Source organism: Kogia breviceps, chromosome 4, assembly GCF_026419965.1.
Source record: "Kogia breviceps isolate mKogBre1 chromosome 4, mKogBre1 haplotype 1, whole genome shotgun sequence".
Taxonomy (NCBI): domain Eukaryota; kingdom Metazoa; phylum Chordata; class Mammalia; order Artiodactyla; family Physeteridae; genus Kogia; species Kogia breviceps.
Window position 1 is genome coordinate 95049467 of NC_081313.1, and position 17631 is coordinate 95067097.

A 17631-nucleotide genomic window follows, 5' to 3' on the forward strand; every position below is an offset into this window, starting at 1 on the left:
CAGTTTCTCTTTATGTCCAGTATTCTTCCCTTCTTTGTCAAGCGACTTAAAGGTATGTGTACTTTCTCTTTACAGCCCACCGCTTCAGCTTGGCAAGGCAACTCTCATTAAGAAGTAGGCACTAACAAAACTGTGAAAATCATCATTGGAAAGACGTTCCTTTTCAAATGATGCACTTAAACTTGATTTCCTCTGAGGCTGGTAGAGAGAGAAGAGGCAAAAGCAGGTCCCGGAATGTTGACTCTGAATGATATTGCCATATTAATGTGTTGTAGTTAAGAGCAGAAGAAGTTGGGGTTCTTTTTGTTGCAGGCATGAAACTGAAAACTAAGAAATGAGCATAAAGAGACGTTAGGGATCTAGAAAAAAGGACCTCCACACTTGAAATATGGGATGAGTGGTTTTGGAGTATATTTATCAGGACAATGCTGAATGTATATTTATCAGCATAAGGCTGAAATGGCCCAGGCTGCCGTCTCATAAAAGAATTTTCTTCCTTCTCTGCTTTCCATCGATGGGACAGAGTAAGCAGACAGGTTTCTGTTTTTTATAATCCTTAAAGTTGCAAGGAAGAATTTAAATGTATAATTCAAGAGATCCAGATTATAAGTGAGGTGTGAGTAGAGAGGCCTTCGGGGATGCTGATCTGTAACTGACCCAGAAGAGCCCTGCAGGGGCTTTGGTTTCAGAGCGACCCCAGACTGTAGCCTTCCCCGCGTTAGTCAAAAAAAAAAAAAAACAAAAAAAACCAATGATATGGTTGCATAGCTTATCAGGTTCTCTGCTGAGTGCATTTCAAATTATTTTAAATCTATGATAGTGTCTTCACATTATTTTACATTGAGCCACAGAAGGGTGTGTGTGTGTGTGTGTGTGTGTGTGTGTTGGCAAATCCAGCAATAAAAGTGTTCCTAGGAATCTTTACACACTGCACATAAAGTTGTTTCTAAAGCATTAACATTGTTTATCTAAAAACACTCTCAAAGGCTTGGATCAAAATTACTTTTAATTCTTACAGACAAATGGCAGTGGAGATTTTGTTGGAAGTTACGGAGTTTTGTGGCTTTGAAAACAGTTGAATCATCTGGGAGGGAGCAGCAAGGGAATGATTTAATTGATCACCAGCACAGCAGTTGTTTCTCTCCCAAATATGTCCCTGGTGGAATTTGGCTCACCTGCCAATTATCTCAGTGATCTGTCATTTTTACCAAGGATGGGAACTGAGGCTAGAGACAGACTGAGATTGAAACAGCTTGACTTGACTCTCTACTGCAAGGGCTTTGAATGAACATATGCGTGTGTTTTACTTCTAAATATTTTCTGAGGGGTGTCTGACAGGTAGTGTCTCTGAATAAACCCCTTTATCTGCTACTGAGTAAAAGTGGAGACCATCTTTGGAGCAAGAGTTTAAACTGAATGCTTTTCCTCTTTTGATAATTTGCTAGAGTCCTTAGGCATAAAAGTAGAAAAAATACTCCACCTTGTGCAAGACACCATCAGCTTACATAAATTCAACCTTACGGTGCTGGAGGCATCCTGAAGATAAGGGTAAGTGCTTACAGTGTGAGTCATTTTACTGCATTTCCCTGGATGACCTGTGCCTCAGAGTGAGCAGGAAGGTGGGGCTCTGGACCCAGTGCTGTTTCTAGGGTGACCTAGTTCCTGACGCCTCATAGAGCATGGAACTTGCCAGGGTGCAAAGATCTGGGGTTTAAAGGTAAACATAATTCAACCATGTTGGCTCCTATATGTGTTTAAGTAAGTCAACTACTTCATCCGATTCCTAACCTGAGAAACTGGAGAAAGGCCTGGCTGTATAGGGCCTTTCCCAGGCAGCATTTTCTGAAGGCATTTTCAAGGGTGACTTTGTCTACGTGTGACTTTCTTCTTTCCAGCTGACTTCCAAATCCAATCCTGAGGTCAGATGTGGCTCATGTGTCTGAGATGGGAACCTTTTTCCCAGCGCACTTTGGAGGTGTGTGCTATGACAGAGGAGCTAGACGAGGCAAACTTGAGATGATCATCTAAATGCATCTTCCCCTGTTCCTAGTCCAGGCTTCATTTTGAACAAGCTCTGTGTGGCTCGGGTTGATTATATCCCGTCACTTAGCAATAGCCTATGTAGAGATGGTGGTCATCATTAAAATCAGTCTTGAAGCAGTGTGACATCCCCCCAAACGGCTTAGTTTGGGAGGCCAGACAAGTCTGGATTTTAAACCCCTGTGGCCTAAATGATCTTTCTGGGCCTCAGTTTTCTCATCTGTAAAATATTCAATAGAAGTAACAGTATCTAGTTCAGAGTGTTGCAGTGGAATTAAATGAAATAATATATGTACTTGGCACATAGTAGGTGCCTAATAGCATTATTAGCATAATATTTATGAAATATGAATTGAGTACTAACAAAGTAGTAGTTCTAGGGGGAGATAAAGAAAGGTATAAGACTGCTTCCAGAGCTAAATTTCTAATAGAGGTAGGAACTTGCATGTGAAAGTTGAACTAACCACAGAAGGAATATGAGTGTCACAGCCAAAATGCACTCCAGTGCTACTCAAAGTTCCTGTTCATGGTGAATCAAGGTTGGGCCAGAATGGAAATCAGTGAACTGCCTCCTCCAGGTAGATAGTCTTGCTCTGGAGAAAAACATCAGCTAAACTATCCAATGTACCCAATGAAGTGGCTGACATCCATTCTGCCCCAAGCCTGGTGCTAAACTGTTGCCCCATCCTTGGGCCATACTTTAAGGATGGCTGCTCTTGGTGTCTGTGTTATGTCTGCCACTTGGGGGAGCCGCTTCTCTTTGGGCTAGACTATATTGTGGATTTTTACAGGCGATCTGACATATGTTAGGACAAAACAGAGAGCTGGTTAATTTGATGTCATACACTTTGTGTTTCACTAAATGCAATTCCCCAGGATATACCATATTGCTTCCAGCCCTATCCTTGAAAATGAGCATCTTCTACAGCCAGGAGCTGTTGTTTCTCATCACCATGATCAATGAGGTGGCAGCAGTGGGTTCTCCCTGCCTCTTTGCGAGGGATCTTAATCTTATTTTTGTGTGTCATGGACTCCTTTGGTCAGCTGTTATTTCTATGGACCATTTCTCAGGATGATTTTTTTTTTCAGAATGATGGTTTTAATCACATAAAATAAAATCTGTAAGGTTACAAAGGAAACCAATTATATTGAAATACACTTACCAACATGTTAAAAACAATTTATGATGGTGACATATGTTTTATTATCAACGCATCAAATAAGATCTAGTGGCAGGTCTAAGAACTACCAATATTTTGAAGATGAGTGTCAATAACGTTTTGACATATCTACAACAACTGTAATGGGTTATAAAAACATCGGTCAAAAGTGCTACTCAGTCTATTGTGGTTTGTTGCTTGCCTTATAATAAAAGGCAATGCCAGAATTTCAGTTAGAGGTTAGTGAAAATAAATATGTGTTCTTTATTCATCCAAGTTCAAGGGTCCCCTGCTTTCCTTCTCTGGTTAAGACCCCCTACCTGGGAAATGCCAAGCAGGGGAAAAAGGGAGCTCTGAACCATTTTATTACTTTTCCTGGGACAGATATTTTGGGTTCCTAATAAAATCCAATTACAATTTCAGGCCCTGGTGAAATTCTATTATAATTTCCATTTGCTTTATTTAGAATATGAATAAATATGAGTAAGTTTTCCCCCAAATCTATATTTGGAGACCTACATTTCATGAAGGACTTAACCAAAGGCATCTTGGGTGGAGGATTTGCATAAAATATTCATTTCTCCTAATGCAGTTAAATGGATGCTCTTTCAGAAGACTTTCTTGCTTGCAAAGATGATCATTAAGTCATATCTATTCCCACGTGGAAGAAAATTTGTTACATGAAGAAGCTAGAAGGTTTAGGGCCCTGCTGGGGGCAATTTTCTTGAGGAAGCTTCAAGCAGAGCCCAAGAGAGAAAGGAATCTTCGAGGATCAGACTGATGGGGAGGCTTCTTGGAGCAGAGAGATAAACCAGAGTTCACGGGGGAAGGAATGAGTTAGGTAAGAGATGGGAGGGATGGTAACAGGAGTGGGGAGGTCAGTAGCTTTGGCCCAAGGTAAGGAATGCAGGGAGGTGAGCCTAGACACGTTGCTGGAGTCGGTTTTGATGGACCTTTGGTGATACACCAGGGATGTAGGATGTTATTGACAGAGGGGAGTCACGGAAGTCCTTTCATAGGAATAAGATAAAGACATTTCTGGTTTAGGAATATCAACATGACTACAATGTTTTGGATAACTTTGGGGTAGGAAGAAATTATGGATAATAGTTTTAGGATCAGATGGCACAACTGGATGAAGAAAATTATACCTATCCTAATATCTCCCATAATTGCCTAAGGATAGGATTCACCTGGAGAACTTATTAATTATACAGATCACCACGATTTTCCTCTGCAAATGATAACCCCAGTAGGGCTGGCATTTGACAGGGAATTTATCATTTTTAAAATAGCTCCATGTGATTTTATCTCCAGACAACTTGGAAAATGCTCCCTGGGAATGTTTGGCTGATCAGATGTGAAATTGCATGTGACAGTGTCAAAGCAAAAACTGCACCATATCAAGTGAAACAGGCAAAATAGATTTTATTCAAAGCTATCATAGGGAAGGAAAGCCAGAACTCAGTCTGAGCTCAACTCCACTGAAATAAAAGGTGGGAATAAAATACTAGAGGACTTTAGCGGAGAGACTGATCCCTGGGATGTGTTGGGCACATTGAGTAATTCCTGAGCTTGCAAATGTTTTTCTCTGTGATTAGGTCACCTGTGTTTGCTAATTGGCACTCACCAATCCACCAATTAGCAGGTTAGGCTTCTACCTTCCCACAGAGACTGGCAAATAGGAGCCAAGTCTTTCTGGCTGATTACATTTCAAAGGGATGGCTCCCTAGTCCTTGAGAAAGACCTTCTGGGGTTATGAAACAGGCTGAGGCTGGGAGAAGATTTATATCTCAATGGAGCAGAGAAAGAATTTACGATGACATGTTTTCTGAAGTAAAGGATCTAAGAAAAGGGAGGTCAAGGCAAAGAGCCAGGAGAAGGCTGAAGTTTAGTCAAACTGAGGGGAACGATAAGCCCATCTTGATCAAGGGTAAGGTACTACTATTACTATTTCTACTATGACTACTACTACTGCTATCTTTAGGGTGGCTTCTCCCTGATACAGAATGGAGAGGAAGAATCAATGTTAGGAATGTTAGGAAAGAAAAATCAACAAGCCTTCCTAACCTCATGTTGGGAACTAGAGCGGAGGATACAGAAGAGTGAACAATCTGTGTCTAGCGGCCCTAGACATAGGGAGAATGGAGAGGCCTTGGTGGAATTGGAATTTCCAGTTGGCAGGCAGAGTGGCAGTGCCAGATGAACTGGTCAAGCCTAACGCTCAGGTCCTTTGGTAGAAACAGCGCCCTGCACTCAGCCAGCACAGGTAGTTGACAAGAGACCGGAGAGGCAGCAGGGCTGCGGAAGCCTTCTCTGGATCGTGGTCCTTTCTGACAGAACACTGCAGAGCAGCCTGGACTGTGCATTTGTGATTGTCAACCTGTATTAGCTTCACCTGACACACACACACACATACACACACACGTACGCATCTTGTATATGTGTGTGTGTATGTATACATATAGTAGTATTTAAAAGTAAATTACAGGCATTTAAGCAGCTGAGTTTTATGGAAAACTGATGACTTCCATTTAGCACAAGTTGTGTTAGAAATTTGTCAGAAAACTTGGTTGAGGAGGTTGGAGCTTTTAGAGGCATCCTGGGCAATGATTTCTGAAAAGCTTATAATGAAACCATGGAAGCGGAGAAGATTTTCACAAAGTTACTGGGGATGTACTACGACATTAACGTGTCTTATTCTCTTTCAAGGAAGTAAGTGTAAAGGGGGAAGAACGGAGGTCTAAGAATTCCTAGTCCTCTTGGGCAGGAGTGTCTGGTCCCAGGGTTGCCTGCTCCAGCGAGGTCTCTGATGCTAAGAACTGTAAAAGGTACAGTTGATTTGCTCATGGAAGTTGATTTGCTCATGGAACACCACGCTGAGAAGAGCATCAGTAAAGTGTTCTGGGGGAGTCAGATGCAGGATTTAAGAGTGAGTGGTAGGGCTTCCCTGGTGGCGCAGTGGTTGAGAGTCCACCTGCCGATGCAGGGGACACGGGTTCGTGCCCCGGTCCGGGAAGATCCCACATGCCGCGGAGCGGCTGGGCCCGTGAGCCATGGCCGCTGCGCCTGCGCGTCCGGAGCCTGTGCTCCGCAACGGGAGAGGCCACAACAGTGAGAGGCCCGCGTACCGCAAAAAAAAAAAAGTGAGTGGTAAAAAAAAAAAAGAAAAAAAGAAGCCAGGGGAGCAAATGGCTTTTCTAGTAAGTCTGGTTTCCAGAGAAATTAAGATGTAGGGAGAGAGCAGGAAAGTTACAGGATTAAGTTACTTGGGATATTAATGTGTTTTACTTTTTTCCAATTACTTTTTTTAGTGATCAGAAATGAGTGAACAATCAGAAGAAAACAATTCCACGCAAGAGAGACATGCAGGTCAAAGCTCTCCTGAGAAAAACTGTCAAATCGGACAGAAGCAACTGGTATGGCTCGTGGGCACTATGATTCCATGGTATTTGGGGAGTTCGCAACTTGGGGATCTCTGAGATACCCCAGAGTTGGGTGGGAAGGTAGGCGCCATCGGGATTCCACAGGAAGGATCTCTGCCCCTTAGTGCTAATGGGGCTTCTCCTCGTCTTCACCCCGCTTTCATGAAGCTGGTCTCATCTTACTTATCTCCTCTGTGCCTCTCAGTCCTCAGCATCCCGTGCAATAAAATCCTACCCTTGGAGTAGAAAATTTGTAGAGAATATGGTCAAATATTTTTATTTAACAAATCCTTGGGGATTTTTTTCCCATGATATGCTAGTACCTGTTCTAAAGCTTGGTCTATGTTAATTCACCTAACCCTTATCACATGATACTGTTGTTAACCCATTTTGCAAAAGGAGAAACTGCGGCTTAGAAGAAGTAGGAACTTGCTCAAAGCACTCCAGTAACGAGTGGCAGAGCCAAAATCTGAAAAGAGGCATCTAAACTCTTGCTTTGCTGCTGAGAATAATAGTAGATCGTGCTAAGTTGTGTTTATTGCGCAGCTATACCTAAATACAGAATCGTTTCATAAGGTTGTTTGTAAAACAAACCCATACACACAAACCAAAATGAAATTTAAAAGAAACATACCTATATTATTTTAGACTGACTAGACTATTATTAAGCTAAAGAAACTGTAGAAAAGCCCGAGATTCTGTTACTAATTTGTTACCTTGAAATTCATACATTGAAAGTTTCCCTTTGGTTTTGAAATGTAGTATTTCATATATGTGTTAGCCTAAGTGTTTTGGGGCCACTCAGATTATTTTCTTCTAAAATCCTTCAGAGGAGCATTCCCTTCACTCCTGACATATGTGTTGCATGTTCAAAATTAATTATCAGGACTGACTGAAGTATCTTTATTGCTTGTCTTTCAAATTAGGCCCCATTTAATTTTGAATTATAAATATCCCAAAACAGAGACTTGTGAAAATTTCCACTAACACGCTATTTTGTCATTCAAGCCAGATTTTCTTCTTGCAATCTGGCTTTGACTGAGAGGGGATCCTTCAGGTGGCTGCATTCTGCATCAAAGCCCTGATGGGGTCCACACTCTCAGGGCAGTGAGTGCTGAGATGCCCTAGAGGACTGAAGGGGAGGGTTGTGTGTACTGTGTGTTCTCACTGTGTTTTGAGATACTTTACCTGGGTGGAAGGGCTTTTACCCCCTTGTCATTATCCACCATAAAATGGTAATTCTGACTTTACCCCCTTGTCATTATCCACCATAAAATGGTAATTCTGACTTTCATCCCCAGCAGATTTGAGAAACCAAGGGGTGTTTTGCAGGTATAAAGGGAATTCTTCTGTTCCCCCTTGATTATTTTTTACTTTTTTATTATACATAGTTTTACACTATGTATTTGTTTATTCAGAAAGTATGACCTAATTTGAAAATTTTTACATCATCTTTTGAAACTTAATCTGATTAAATTGTTTATTACTCTAGCTAAAACAACTAAGCTTTCATGCCATTATGGTAAAAGTTACAGAAACTTCATTTTGATGCTGTGTAAAGCAGATAACATTATCTGGTTCTTACTACTAATACATTATATTTGTTTCATAGCAACAGATAGAACGACAGTTAAAGTGCTTGGCGTTTCAAAATCCCGGACCACAGGTAGCAGACTTTAATCCTGAAACAAGGCAGCAGAAAAAGAAAGCACGAATGTCAAAGATGAATGAGTATTTTTCTGTAAAGTACAAGTAAGATTATGATTTATTATATTTAATCTGTGGGATTACAAAATGCATGAATTCTCCTTGACAAAGCAATTAAATGTTGCCACTTTTTTATTATTTAAAAATGTATTTTCTAAAGTACAGTATCACCCCTTATGTCTGGAAGTTAGCAATTTCAAGAAATAGACTATAATCCCCAACTAGGCATCGGTTTTTTAAAAACAGGCTTCAGAAGTCCTTGCACTAGAGTAATGGCTGTAGTAGGAGAGATGATTAAAAGTAAGAAAGATGTGCATTAGAAGGAGAAATAATATAACCATGGGAATGAATTCAAGTATCAGATGGGCACAGAAGTATCATAAATTCAATTATTGCTAGTATACCAGAGGCATAAATTAAGCAGACCATCAAGGAAGAGGTTGATATATTTGACTATATTAAAATTAAGAGTTAATGCCCTTTAAAAGACACTCTAAAAATAATGAGAGACAAATCACAAGGTGGGGGAAGTTATTTATGATCTAAAAGATCAGTATCTAAGATATATATGAATCAATAAGAAAAAGATAAACATCCTAAGAGAAAAACGAACCCAACAGTGAACAGTCATTTCATAGAAGAAAAGGCTAGTGAACACTCAGGATGCTAAACCTTATTCACTGGTACAGTGTGGGGAAGTGCCCCCCCGGCAAGATGGGCAAAGAGTTCAGTCTTCTGATATCACTATTGATAAGCTATGGGACATGAATTAAGTGTAAAATAATACAGCCTCTGTTTTAAAACAGCTTGGCATTACCTATGTACCTTATGACCTAACATATTCACTCCTGGGCGTATATCCTGGAAAAACTCATGCATGTACAATACGAGACACATTCAAGAAATTCATAGCATCCCTGCAATAGCAAAGAAAATAAAGTAATAATAACCCAAACTCCCACCCATAATGGAAAAGTTAAGTAGCTGGTATATTTGTACAGTGGAATACATATAGATATGAAAATATCTGAATACAGCTACATGTGCCACCATGGATGAATCTCAAATCATGGTGTAGAATTTAAAAAGCAAATTACAGAAGGGAAAAATGTGGTGCGCTTGGAGATACATACACATATGGCATAATGAAAAGTAAAACAAGGAGATGATTTTTATGATATCAAGGTGTGGTTCCTTTTGGCCGAGTGGAGGGATGCAATGGATGGAGCATGAAGAGGATGTCAAAGACACAACACCCCTTTATTAAGCTGGGATACGTGGAAGTGTGTTTTATTCTTTATCTCTGCATGTATGTTTTGTACACTTTATGTACATATGATAGCTCAGAACTATATAGAGTATAGCATCAGATGGGCAGGAAACTGTAAGATTTGTGTCTTGATGTCTGAGTAAAGACAGGGTGTATTTGGGTGAAGGCACGGGGAAAGGACAGTCTGACCCAGGCTCTCTGTTGGCTGCATGACTCCTCATTTCCATCATTCCCATAATAGATTTCACAACTCCTTGTCTGTTGACACCTGCATTTCCTGGTGGGTGTGGGAGCTCTCATGGTTCAGATGAAGAGCTTCAAATGTAAATATTCATTGGAAAGGCTGTCCTGCTACAGTGAGATAACCAGGCAAGTCTGCATAATGATCCTTAACCTTCCCCGCTTTATTGGGAGAGGGAAGAGGATGGAATAGCATTACCTAACAGGAAGGGAAGGAGGTGTTATGCCTGCTTGGGGGCCAAGCATGCAGAAGGTCATAACTTCACAGCCTTTTCTGACTTCAACTGGTCCTAATGGATACAGGCTCTACACAGGTACTTTTGTCGTTCTCAGGGTTTCAAGCAGCTCAGTACTGAAGGATTAATTCAAGATGGTTTGGTTTTGAGAAGGTGGCAGAATCCTGGTGAAAGCCTTTCACTTCCTGGACTTGTAGAGGCTGACAGGGGCAGTGCTGGGGCACAAAGCACGGTGTACTCACTGGTACAGAACTTCCTGCCATCACTCAGAGTTTATGACACCTTCTGCCCCCCCACACTGGGTAAAAAAAACAGAGTCAGAAAGGGACAGAAGCAGTGGTATGAGGAGACTGTTAGCAGAGGAATTTTCAGTTTGCTTGTTTTTGTTTTTAATGATGTTGGTATAGTAACGGACAGTTCCAATGCTTCTCTTGAGTCATTCAAAATGTGACTGTATTCACTGTAGTGCTTCTTCTTTTCTCTCTCTCTCTCTTTTTTAATTGAAGTATAGTTGATTTACAATGTTGTGTTAGTTTCAGCTGTATATAGTGCTTTTTCTTAAGAAAGGAAAAATGGATAAAATTTATCAGGGGAAATTCCATCAAGGATGGTTTTATTTTTAAGTAAAAAATTGTAGAAGGAAATTTTAATAGCCTTTCATCAGCTATTCCTCAAAATTTGCTTAGGTGGGATATTACATTCCCCAGCATGCTGGAAATAAATGAGCCTTACTCTAGGTGACAACCCTGACTGCCTTGGTAATTGGTGCATGTTGACTGAATTTCCCAGGACGTGTTGCCTTATAGCATTCTGAAGTGTTGCTGGGTCATCTTTAGGGTGCTGCTTCCTCCCTTTACTAAGGGAGCCTACTTGGGAAGATTGCTACACAAGAATCTATTCTCAATGTTAAGGAAAATGGCACTGTCCTGTTAGTGTCGTTCTTTTCCTTTGCAGAGTTATGAAGAAGTATGACAAAAGCGGCAGGCTCATCTGCAACGATGCTGACCTGTGCGATTGCCTGGAGAAGAACTGCCTGGGCTGCTTCTACCCCTGCCCCAAGTGTAACTCCAACAAGTGTGGCCCTGAATGCCGCTGCAACCGCCGCTGGGTCTACGATGCCATCGTCACTGAGTCTGGGGACGTCATCAGCGCGCTGCCCTTCAACGTTCCTGACTAGGAGCTACCCTCGTGGGCTGATTGGCTTCTTCTTTACATTTAAGGCAACCTCTTTCTCTTGGGTGAATTTTAGGGCTGGGGGAAAATGTTTAAAAAAATGTGCTTAAGACTCATGTTCTGCAAAGCCATAGCACAGTATGGAATGGGCCATTCTTCCCTAACCTTCCTGCTGTGACCTCTCAAATCCCTCTCCTTGTAACCCAAGAGAGTGCCCATAGATGGATATCGGCACCGACACCTCCATCGCTACTTTGCTCTCAGATTAAAAATCCCTTTCCTCTTTGCTGGTATCTTAGGAAATGGAGTCTGAAGATCTTCAGAATTCTGTAGATGGGAGCTTGTCTTGACATAGAACATAGAATCACACGTTTATAATAGCTAGTTACCCTTAGAATCTTACACATCACTAGTTCTAAATCAGAATTGTTATTTGGCTTGAAAAGAACAAAACCTTGTGACTTGGCATGCATACCCACAGTCTCATTTTTTAATTGTTGATATTTTAATAATATTAAAATGAAATGTAATACTTGGCAATATTTTTATTAAAAACTTGTATTTTATTTATGAAATGGAAACATTAGGACTTGAATATCCTAAAAGCCAGTGGTTTACATGGTTTTTTATTTCAGGATCAGTATTTCAGAATATTTTTTCAAAAGGAGGAAACTTAAGTTATTATATGAAAGCACATTGTTGTGTGTTGGCTAATTGAGTGCATTGATACCTAGTTGACTAGATACACGATGCGGTCTTTTTCAATTCTAATACATTGTAGGAGGTTTATAGAAACTTCCACTCAGCCTTCTTCGAATTTGTTTTTATGAGTCCTGTTTACCCTAACTCAGTGGTTCTCATCCTTCAGTGTACATCAGAATCACCTGGAAGACTGGTTGTAGGGTAGATTTTTCTGCCCCACCCACAGAGTTTCTGATTAGGTCTGGGGCAGGGGTCAAGAATTTTATTTCCCAGGTGATGTTGATGCCACTGGTGTGGGGACTTGAAATGTTAGTTTTCAGCATTTATTTTTCCTGCCTAATCAGTTTCAGAAGCACTTATTACTGCACAATCCGCATGCGGGGAAGGTTCCTGATAATTCTAGACTTGTTACTGTCAAGTAACAATTGGGACTAAAGTAACAAAAATCCTGCAAGGCATGCTGCGTTGGCACAATTTCTGTATGTGTAGCAGGAGAACTGACTCTGTTTTTCACAGAATTTACTGAGTTTTCCAGACTCAACTTTGTGCTACACGTTTCCAATTCACTACCTTTAACCATCACAGCCCTGGGAGGAAGAAATCAAATCACCCAAGTCAGATCCTTTGAAGTGCTCATGAGGAGTGCGCAGCCCTGAGACCCGTCCAAAGAAGTAGGGTCCCTTTTTGGTTTATATTATGTTTTGTTTTGAGAATAATTGTTGTTTTGTAAATGACTGGCCAAGTGAATTGTTTCTTTACTCATTTATTTTAGAATCATATAATTTTAAAGTTGAAAAGGAATCTTACAGGTTGTCTAACTAGTGATTTGTCAACAAATAATAACCAAGAGGCTGTTCTGTTCCAGGTTCGGGGATGGAGCTGTGAGTAAAACTCAGCTGGTCCTGGTCTTCGTGGGGTTTATAGACTAAAACCAGTCTTGTTATTGTTGTTTTGTTTGTTTTTTACAACTGAGGAAAGTTGGACCCAGTGAGATTAAAATGACTCGGTTAAGGACAAGCAGAACGCCTGGCAACCTTGGTGTTTTGAGCCCTAAGTCTAGGTCAGTGTTCTTTCCATGACACCAAGTATGTCCCTAATTGGCCTGACTGTAAAGCTCATCCAGGTGCTTTTAATTTTTTTTTTTTTTTTTGGTTTTTGTGGTACGCGGGCCTCTCACTGCCGCGGCCTCTCCCGCCGCGGAGCACAGGCTCCGGACGCACAGGCCCAGCGGCCATGGCTCACGGGCCCAGCCGCTCCGCGGCACGTGGGATCCTCCCGGACCGGGGCACGAACCCGCGTCCCCCGCATCGACAGGCGGACTCTCAACCACTGCGCCACCAGGGAAGCCCCAGGTGCTTTTAATAATATGCATTCCTGAGCCCCATCCCAAACTTCAGGAGTCAGAACCTCTAGGGATGAGGCTTGGGAAACCATACTTTAAAACAAGCACCCCCAAGTAGGTCTCATGATCAGGTAAGTTTGAGAAACACTGCCTTATCGTAGCTGTCTTATTTTCATATTAAAAAATAATCAGGCAAACTGACATTAAAGTGTATTTCCCTTTTGTCTCCTCCTATGGTCTTATACATTAGATGAGAGGATCTGATTTTAAATGAGCTCATTTAAAACATGTGTTGGCAAATTACGTTGGTAAGTTTTCCAAGTAAAGCAAAAAATAAAATAAATTCACATATTTATTAAGCAGACACCTCATACTGCTTTTATGGAAGCCTAGTAAAACCTTTGATGAAGTCCTTTTTTATAAACCAGCGTATTTCATCTTGATCTACTACCAAGTCAATTCATTTTTAAAAAGGCTCCTGCACTAAAATGATTCTTGCAAAAATAAATTTATGTGAATTGTCAGAAACTTATTTTGTGTCTAGTTCTATCACAAAGTGAACAAAGCTCTTTAGTTATTTGAACTAAATTCAGATTAACAAGGACTATAGCTGTACTATCTGATTACATTAAAGAAATTGTCTTAGTGTAATCGGATTTTTTTCTCTTTCTGCGTGGCTATCTTTCTTTCAGTGTTGACAGTGTGTCTTCATGAATATGTATAGAAATTGCAAGGAAAGCTATTTCACAGAAGGTTGTTTAAATATAAACTGTTATTTACTGAAGGATTTAAACAAGTCACTCAGTAATTCTTTACACAAGGATTTACATGTGGAATGCCGTTTCACATCAATTTGCAGAATACTTTATCTGAGTCTAATTTGTAAGAGAAAGGATCCATACAGCGTCTGAGACAATCCTTAGGCACCTCTCGCCCACCCCCCAATACAGTATCCAGGATCCATTACAGGTATGAACCTTGGGATGCTAACTCATAGAAAAATCATTTAAGCTCTCCTTTATATATTTATTTGCTTTTCCTGGAAAGTGAACACTGCCAACTTGGATATTTTGTGGCTATCATGGATTGGGGTTCTATAATGCCTCGGAAATGTAAGCACTTACCTGAGCAGGAGCACAGTGTTTGGCTACACAGGCTACTGGCTGCACGTGTCTAGGGGTGCCTTTCACATGGGCTACGCTGCCACCAGTGCCCCCGGGAACACAGCAAAGTGACTCTGCTAGCAGGTGCCATTGATGTGTGGATTTCTTGATTGTCTAGTATTTATGGACACTTAGTATATGCTAGGCATTGAGTGCTTTACATTAGCTTATATCTTGTATAAAATAATTAAAAGAATATCCCTATATCTTGGTTTTTCCCCTTCTACTCTTTCTTTTTCCTTCATTCTCTGTGGTGTCTATAACCGCAGACTACAATTTTCAGGTTAGTTTGAACAGTACTCCAAATATATTATCTAGCCAAAGCAGTTTTCATACTTTGTTTCTTTTTCATAATCTATATTTTAATCCTAGATTTGGAATATTCTTTTTCATATTCACAGATTTCCTGAAATTCTGCTTTTTCCATAATAATGTTTTTCACTCTGTGCAAAGGATATGACTCTCTTATCTTCACTATTCATGTCTAACAAGTAGTTTATTTTGTGTTTATAGTTTGTAGTTTCAGAAGAATTTCCCTCCTCGCTTTGTATGGTTCTTTTAAAATTGGCTGATGCTTAGGTCAGATATAATAAATTCAAAGAGATCAGAGTCTGACTTTGTTTTTCCTTTGATAGTGAATTCAACGGCCCTGAATGCTTAATAGATACACTACTTAGTGACCATTCATTCCTTCATTCATTCATCAAGCACCTGCTATCTGCCAGCTACTTTACTAGGTGCCGAGGATACAATGGGTAAGAAAAAAAAATTTTTTTTAACCTAGGATACATAAAGTAGAAAGAAAACCCAGGCTACTTAAACTGTGTCATTCCTCATATCCAAGGTCTCTATCCTGTCCACCTTCCTCTCTCTGTTTTTCTGAGTCATCTTGTGTATGTTTTATTTATGATGTCTAGCCTTTTAACCTGTACTTACCGAAAGAAATGGAAAAAAGTACGTCTGATACCACTAGGTGGCGTTCTGGGGGGAGGGCTCCAAGGAGCTCCAGTCTCAGGGCAGAAAGAATTCAGCAAGAGGCAAAGTGGTCAATAAGAACTGATTTATTATAATAGGGATGCTTGTGAGGCTCACAAGTGGACGGGTGTGAGGGTGCCGCACCCCAAGAACTTAGTGGGATGAAGTTTATAATCAAAGGAAAAGTAGGGAGAGGGAAAAGGCCATCTTCCTCATTCTTGAGTAGATGTCATGCTTCCACCATCAAGTCATCCTCCTGGTTGGGCAGGGGAGTTTTCTTCTTATATCGTCAAGCCAGGACTGCCATGGCGGTATGGAAAAATTATTTTAGGTTTCAGTACAATGAGAGTCTTTCACTTTGAAATATCACCTTTCAATAAATTATTGTTTTTTATGTGTGCAGAGAGCATGTCCTAGGGGTCATTAACTTACTGAGCTCACTGGGCAGGATGTGATTCTCATGCCACCATTGTTTTATTGTTTGGGAGCATGTCTGATGCTTCTGTTGGATGGTTTTGTGGTTAAGCAAACCTGCTTTCTTGAGTGATCATTAACTTACAGGGGTTTCCCATACTTTTTTCTTTACTTACAATCCCCTAGGGGGATTAACTACTTAATTCCCTAATTTGTCCCTTTACTCTGTCCCTATCACATCTCTCCCATCTTTCCGGAAGTGAAATCCCTTGTGGTCTTTGATATCGAGGTAATACTCGTCTCACAAAAGGAGTTGTGGATTACTATCTCTTTTTTCTTCTCTGGAAGGCTTTGTTTCAGATGACTTTGGTTTCCAGATATTCCTTAAATATTTGCTGGAACTTGCCAGTGAAGCCATTTGGGTCTTAGGTTGGTTGGTTGGTTGGTTTTTATAAGAAAGTGTCTAATAATACAAGTGTATTATTATTATTCACAGAATAATATACATGTATATGTATATTACACATATACATGTATATGTACATGTATATACATGTATATAATGTACATGTATTTGTAAAAACAGTTATATTCTATTCTATTTTATTCTATCCTAATGTCAATTGTCGAGAGTTATAATTTTTCTAGGAATTATCCATTTAATCTAAATTTTCAAATTTGTGAACATAAGTTTGTTCAAAATAAACTCTTATTACCATTTTTCATTATAAAATATTTCCCCAAATTAGTTATAAACTATTCAAAGGATAGTACAAACCAGCATCCTTTCAATAAATTCCTTTCCCCACTAAGTTAGTCAGAATTGGATTTTCTTGCTTATAAACAAAATACCCTAACACAGGTATCATGCAGAAAATGGAAAGGCACTTCTATTTAGTGGCAGCATTTTTTTTTAACAGACTTCCACGAGAAATGCGTCCCTTCTCTTTCCTAAGTTATACCTGAAGCCTGACTTAAGAGGTCTGAACCAGAGCTTCTTGTCCTGTTTCTTGTCAACACACCTATAACAAGTATGCTCCCTGCAGCAGGAGCTGAACAAGTGTTGATACAACTCACAGAAAGTTTCCACCGAAATAAAATACAAATGACCTAGCTTTGGGGAGTCACTACAAGCCAGCCCCAGAGAGAGGAGAGAGAAACAGAGAGAGGGAGGGAGGGAGGAATGATTCTTGTTTGAACTCCTTGAGATTCAGAATCCAATCCCCTTGTAGCTTTGAAATTTTCTCTAATGTACTTGGCATCAGAGTAGCATTAAATTATATGATTTCTGTAATTTTTGCATATATTCTTGGAAGATGAGATTCATTTGCATTTGCAGTTTTTAATAATCCACTTTCCTAAAAGCTTTGTAGAAAAGTTATAGGCATGGTTTTGGCTCCCTCATCTGGCCATTCATAGGTACTTTAAGTTTTAGAGAACAAAAGCAAGACACCACTGCTGAAATAGATTTGGGTTTTCCCCCCAAAGTTTACTGCAAATTTAATGCTTCCAAATTTATGACAATCTTTCAAGTTTCGTAAGTACATTTTTATTCTGGTGTATTTTTTCTTTAAAGTTATAACTGAAAGCAAAGGCTACATTTTAGCAAAAACATCAAGTTTAGAAAATATTTCAGATAAAATGTGTAATTCCTTTATGTCTCTTTCTCAAGCTGTCTGTGGTGAAGGTACTAGTTAAGCAGACTGATGCTGTTGTCTGTTCCCCTGGCAATGCCTCCTTTGGTCAAATGAGTTCCTCAGCTGTTCACCACGGCAACCTTGTAA

General features: G+C 40.1%; 1 protein-coding gene across 5 annotated transcripts in view; it reads left to right on the forward strand.

The window, feature by feature from the left end:
* Window positions 1-13076, forward strand: part of ARL14EPL (ADP ribosylation factor like GTPase 14 effector protein like) — a 30150-nt gene extending 17074 nt beyond the window's left edge. Inside the window, exons 1-5 of one of the 5 annotated variants that reach the window (XM_067033362.1) lie at window positions 3793-4041; window positions 5913-6031; window positions 6515-6619; window positions 8238-8377; window positions 11033-11789. In XM_067033362.1, the coding sequence (XP_066889463.1) occupies window positions 6524-6619; window positions 8238-8377; window positions 11033-11255 (459 nt within the window). In that variant the 5' untranslated portion in view covers window positions 3793-4041; window positions 5913-6031; window positions 6515-6523 and the 3' untranslated portion in view covers window positions 11256-11789. Of the gene's footprint in view, window positions 1-3792; window positions 4042-5020; window positions 5134-5878; window positions 6032-6514; window positions 6620-8237; window positions 8378-11032 lie in introns of those variants that run through there. The other 4 variants (XM_067033364.1, XM_067033366.1, XM_059061904.2 and 1 more) reach the window with 4 other exon arrangements.
* Window positions 13077-17631: the final 4555 nt, after the last annotated feature.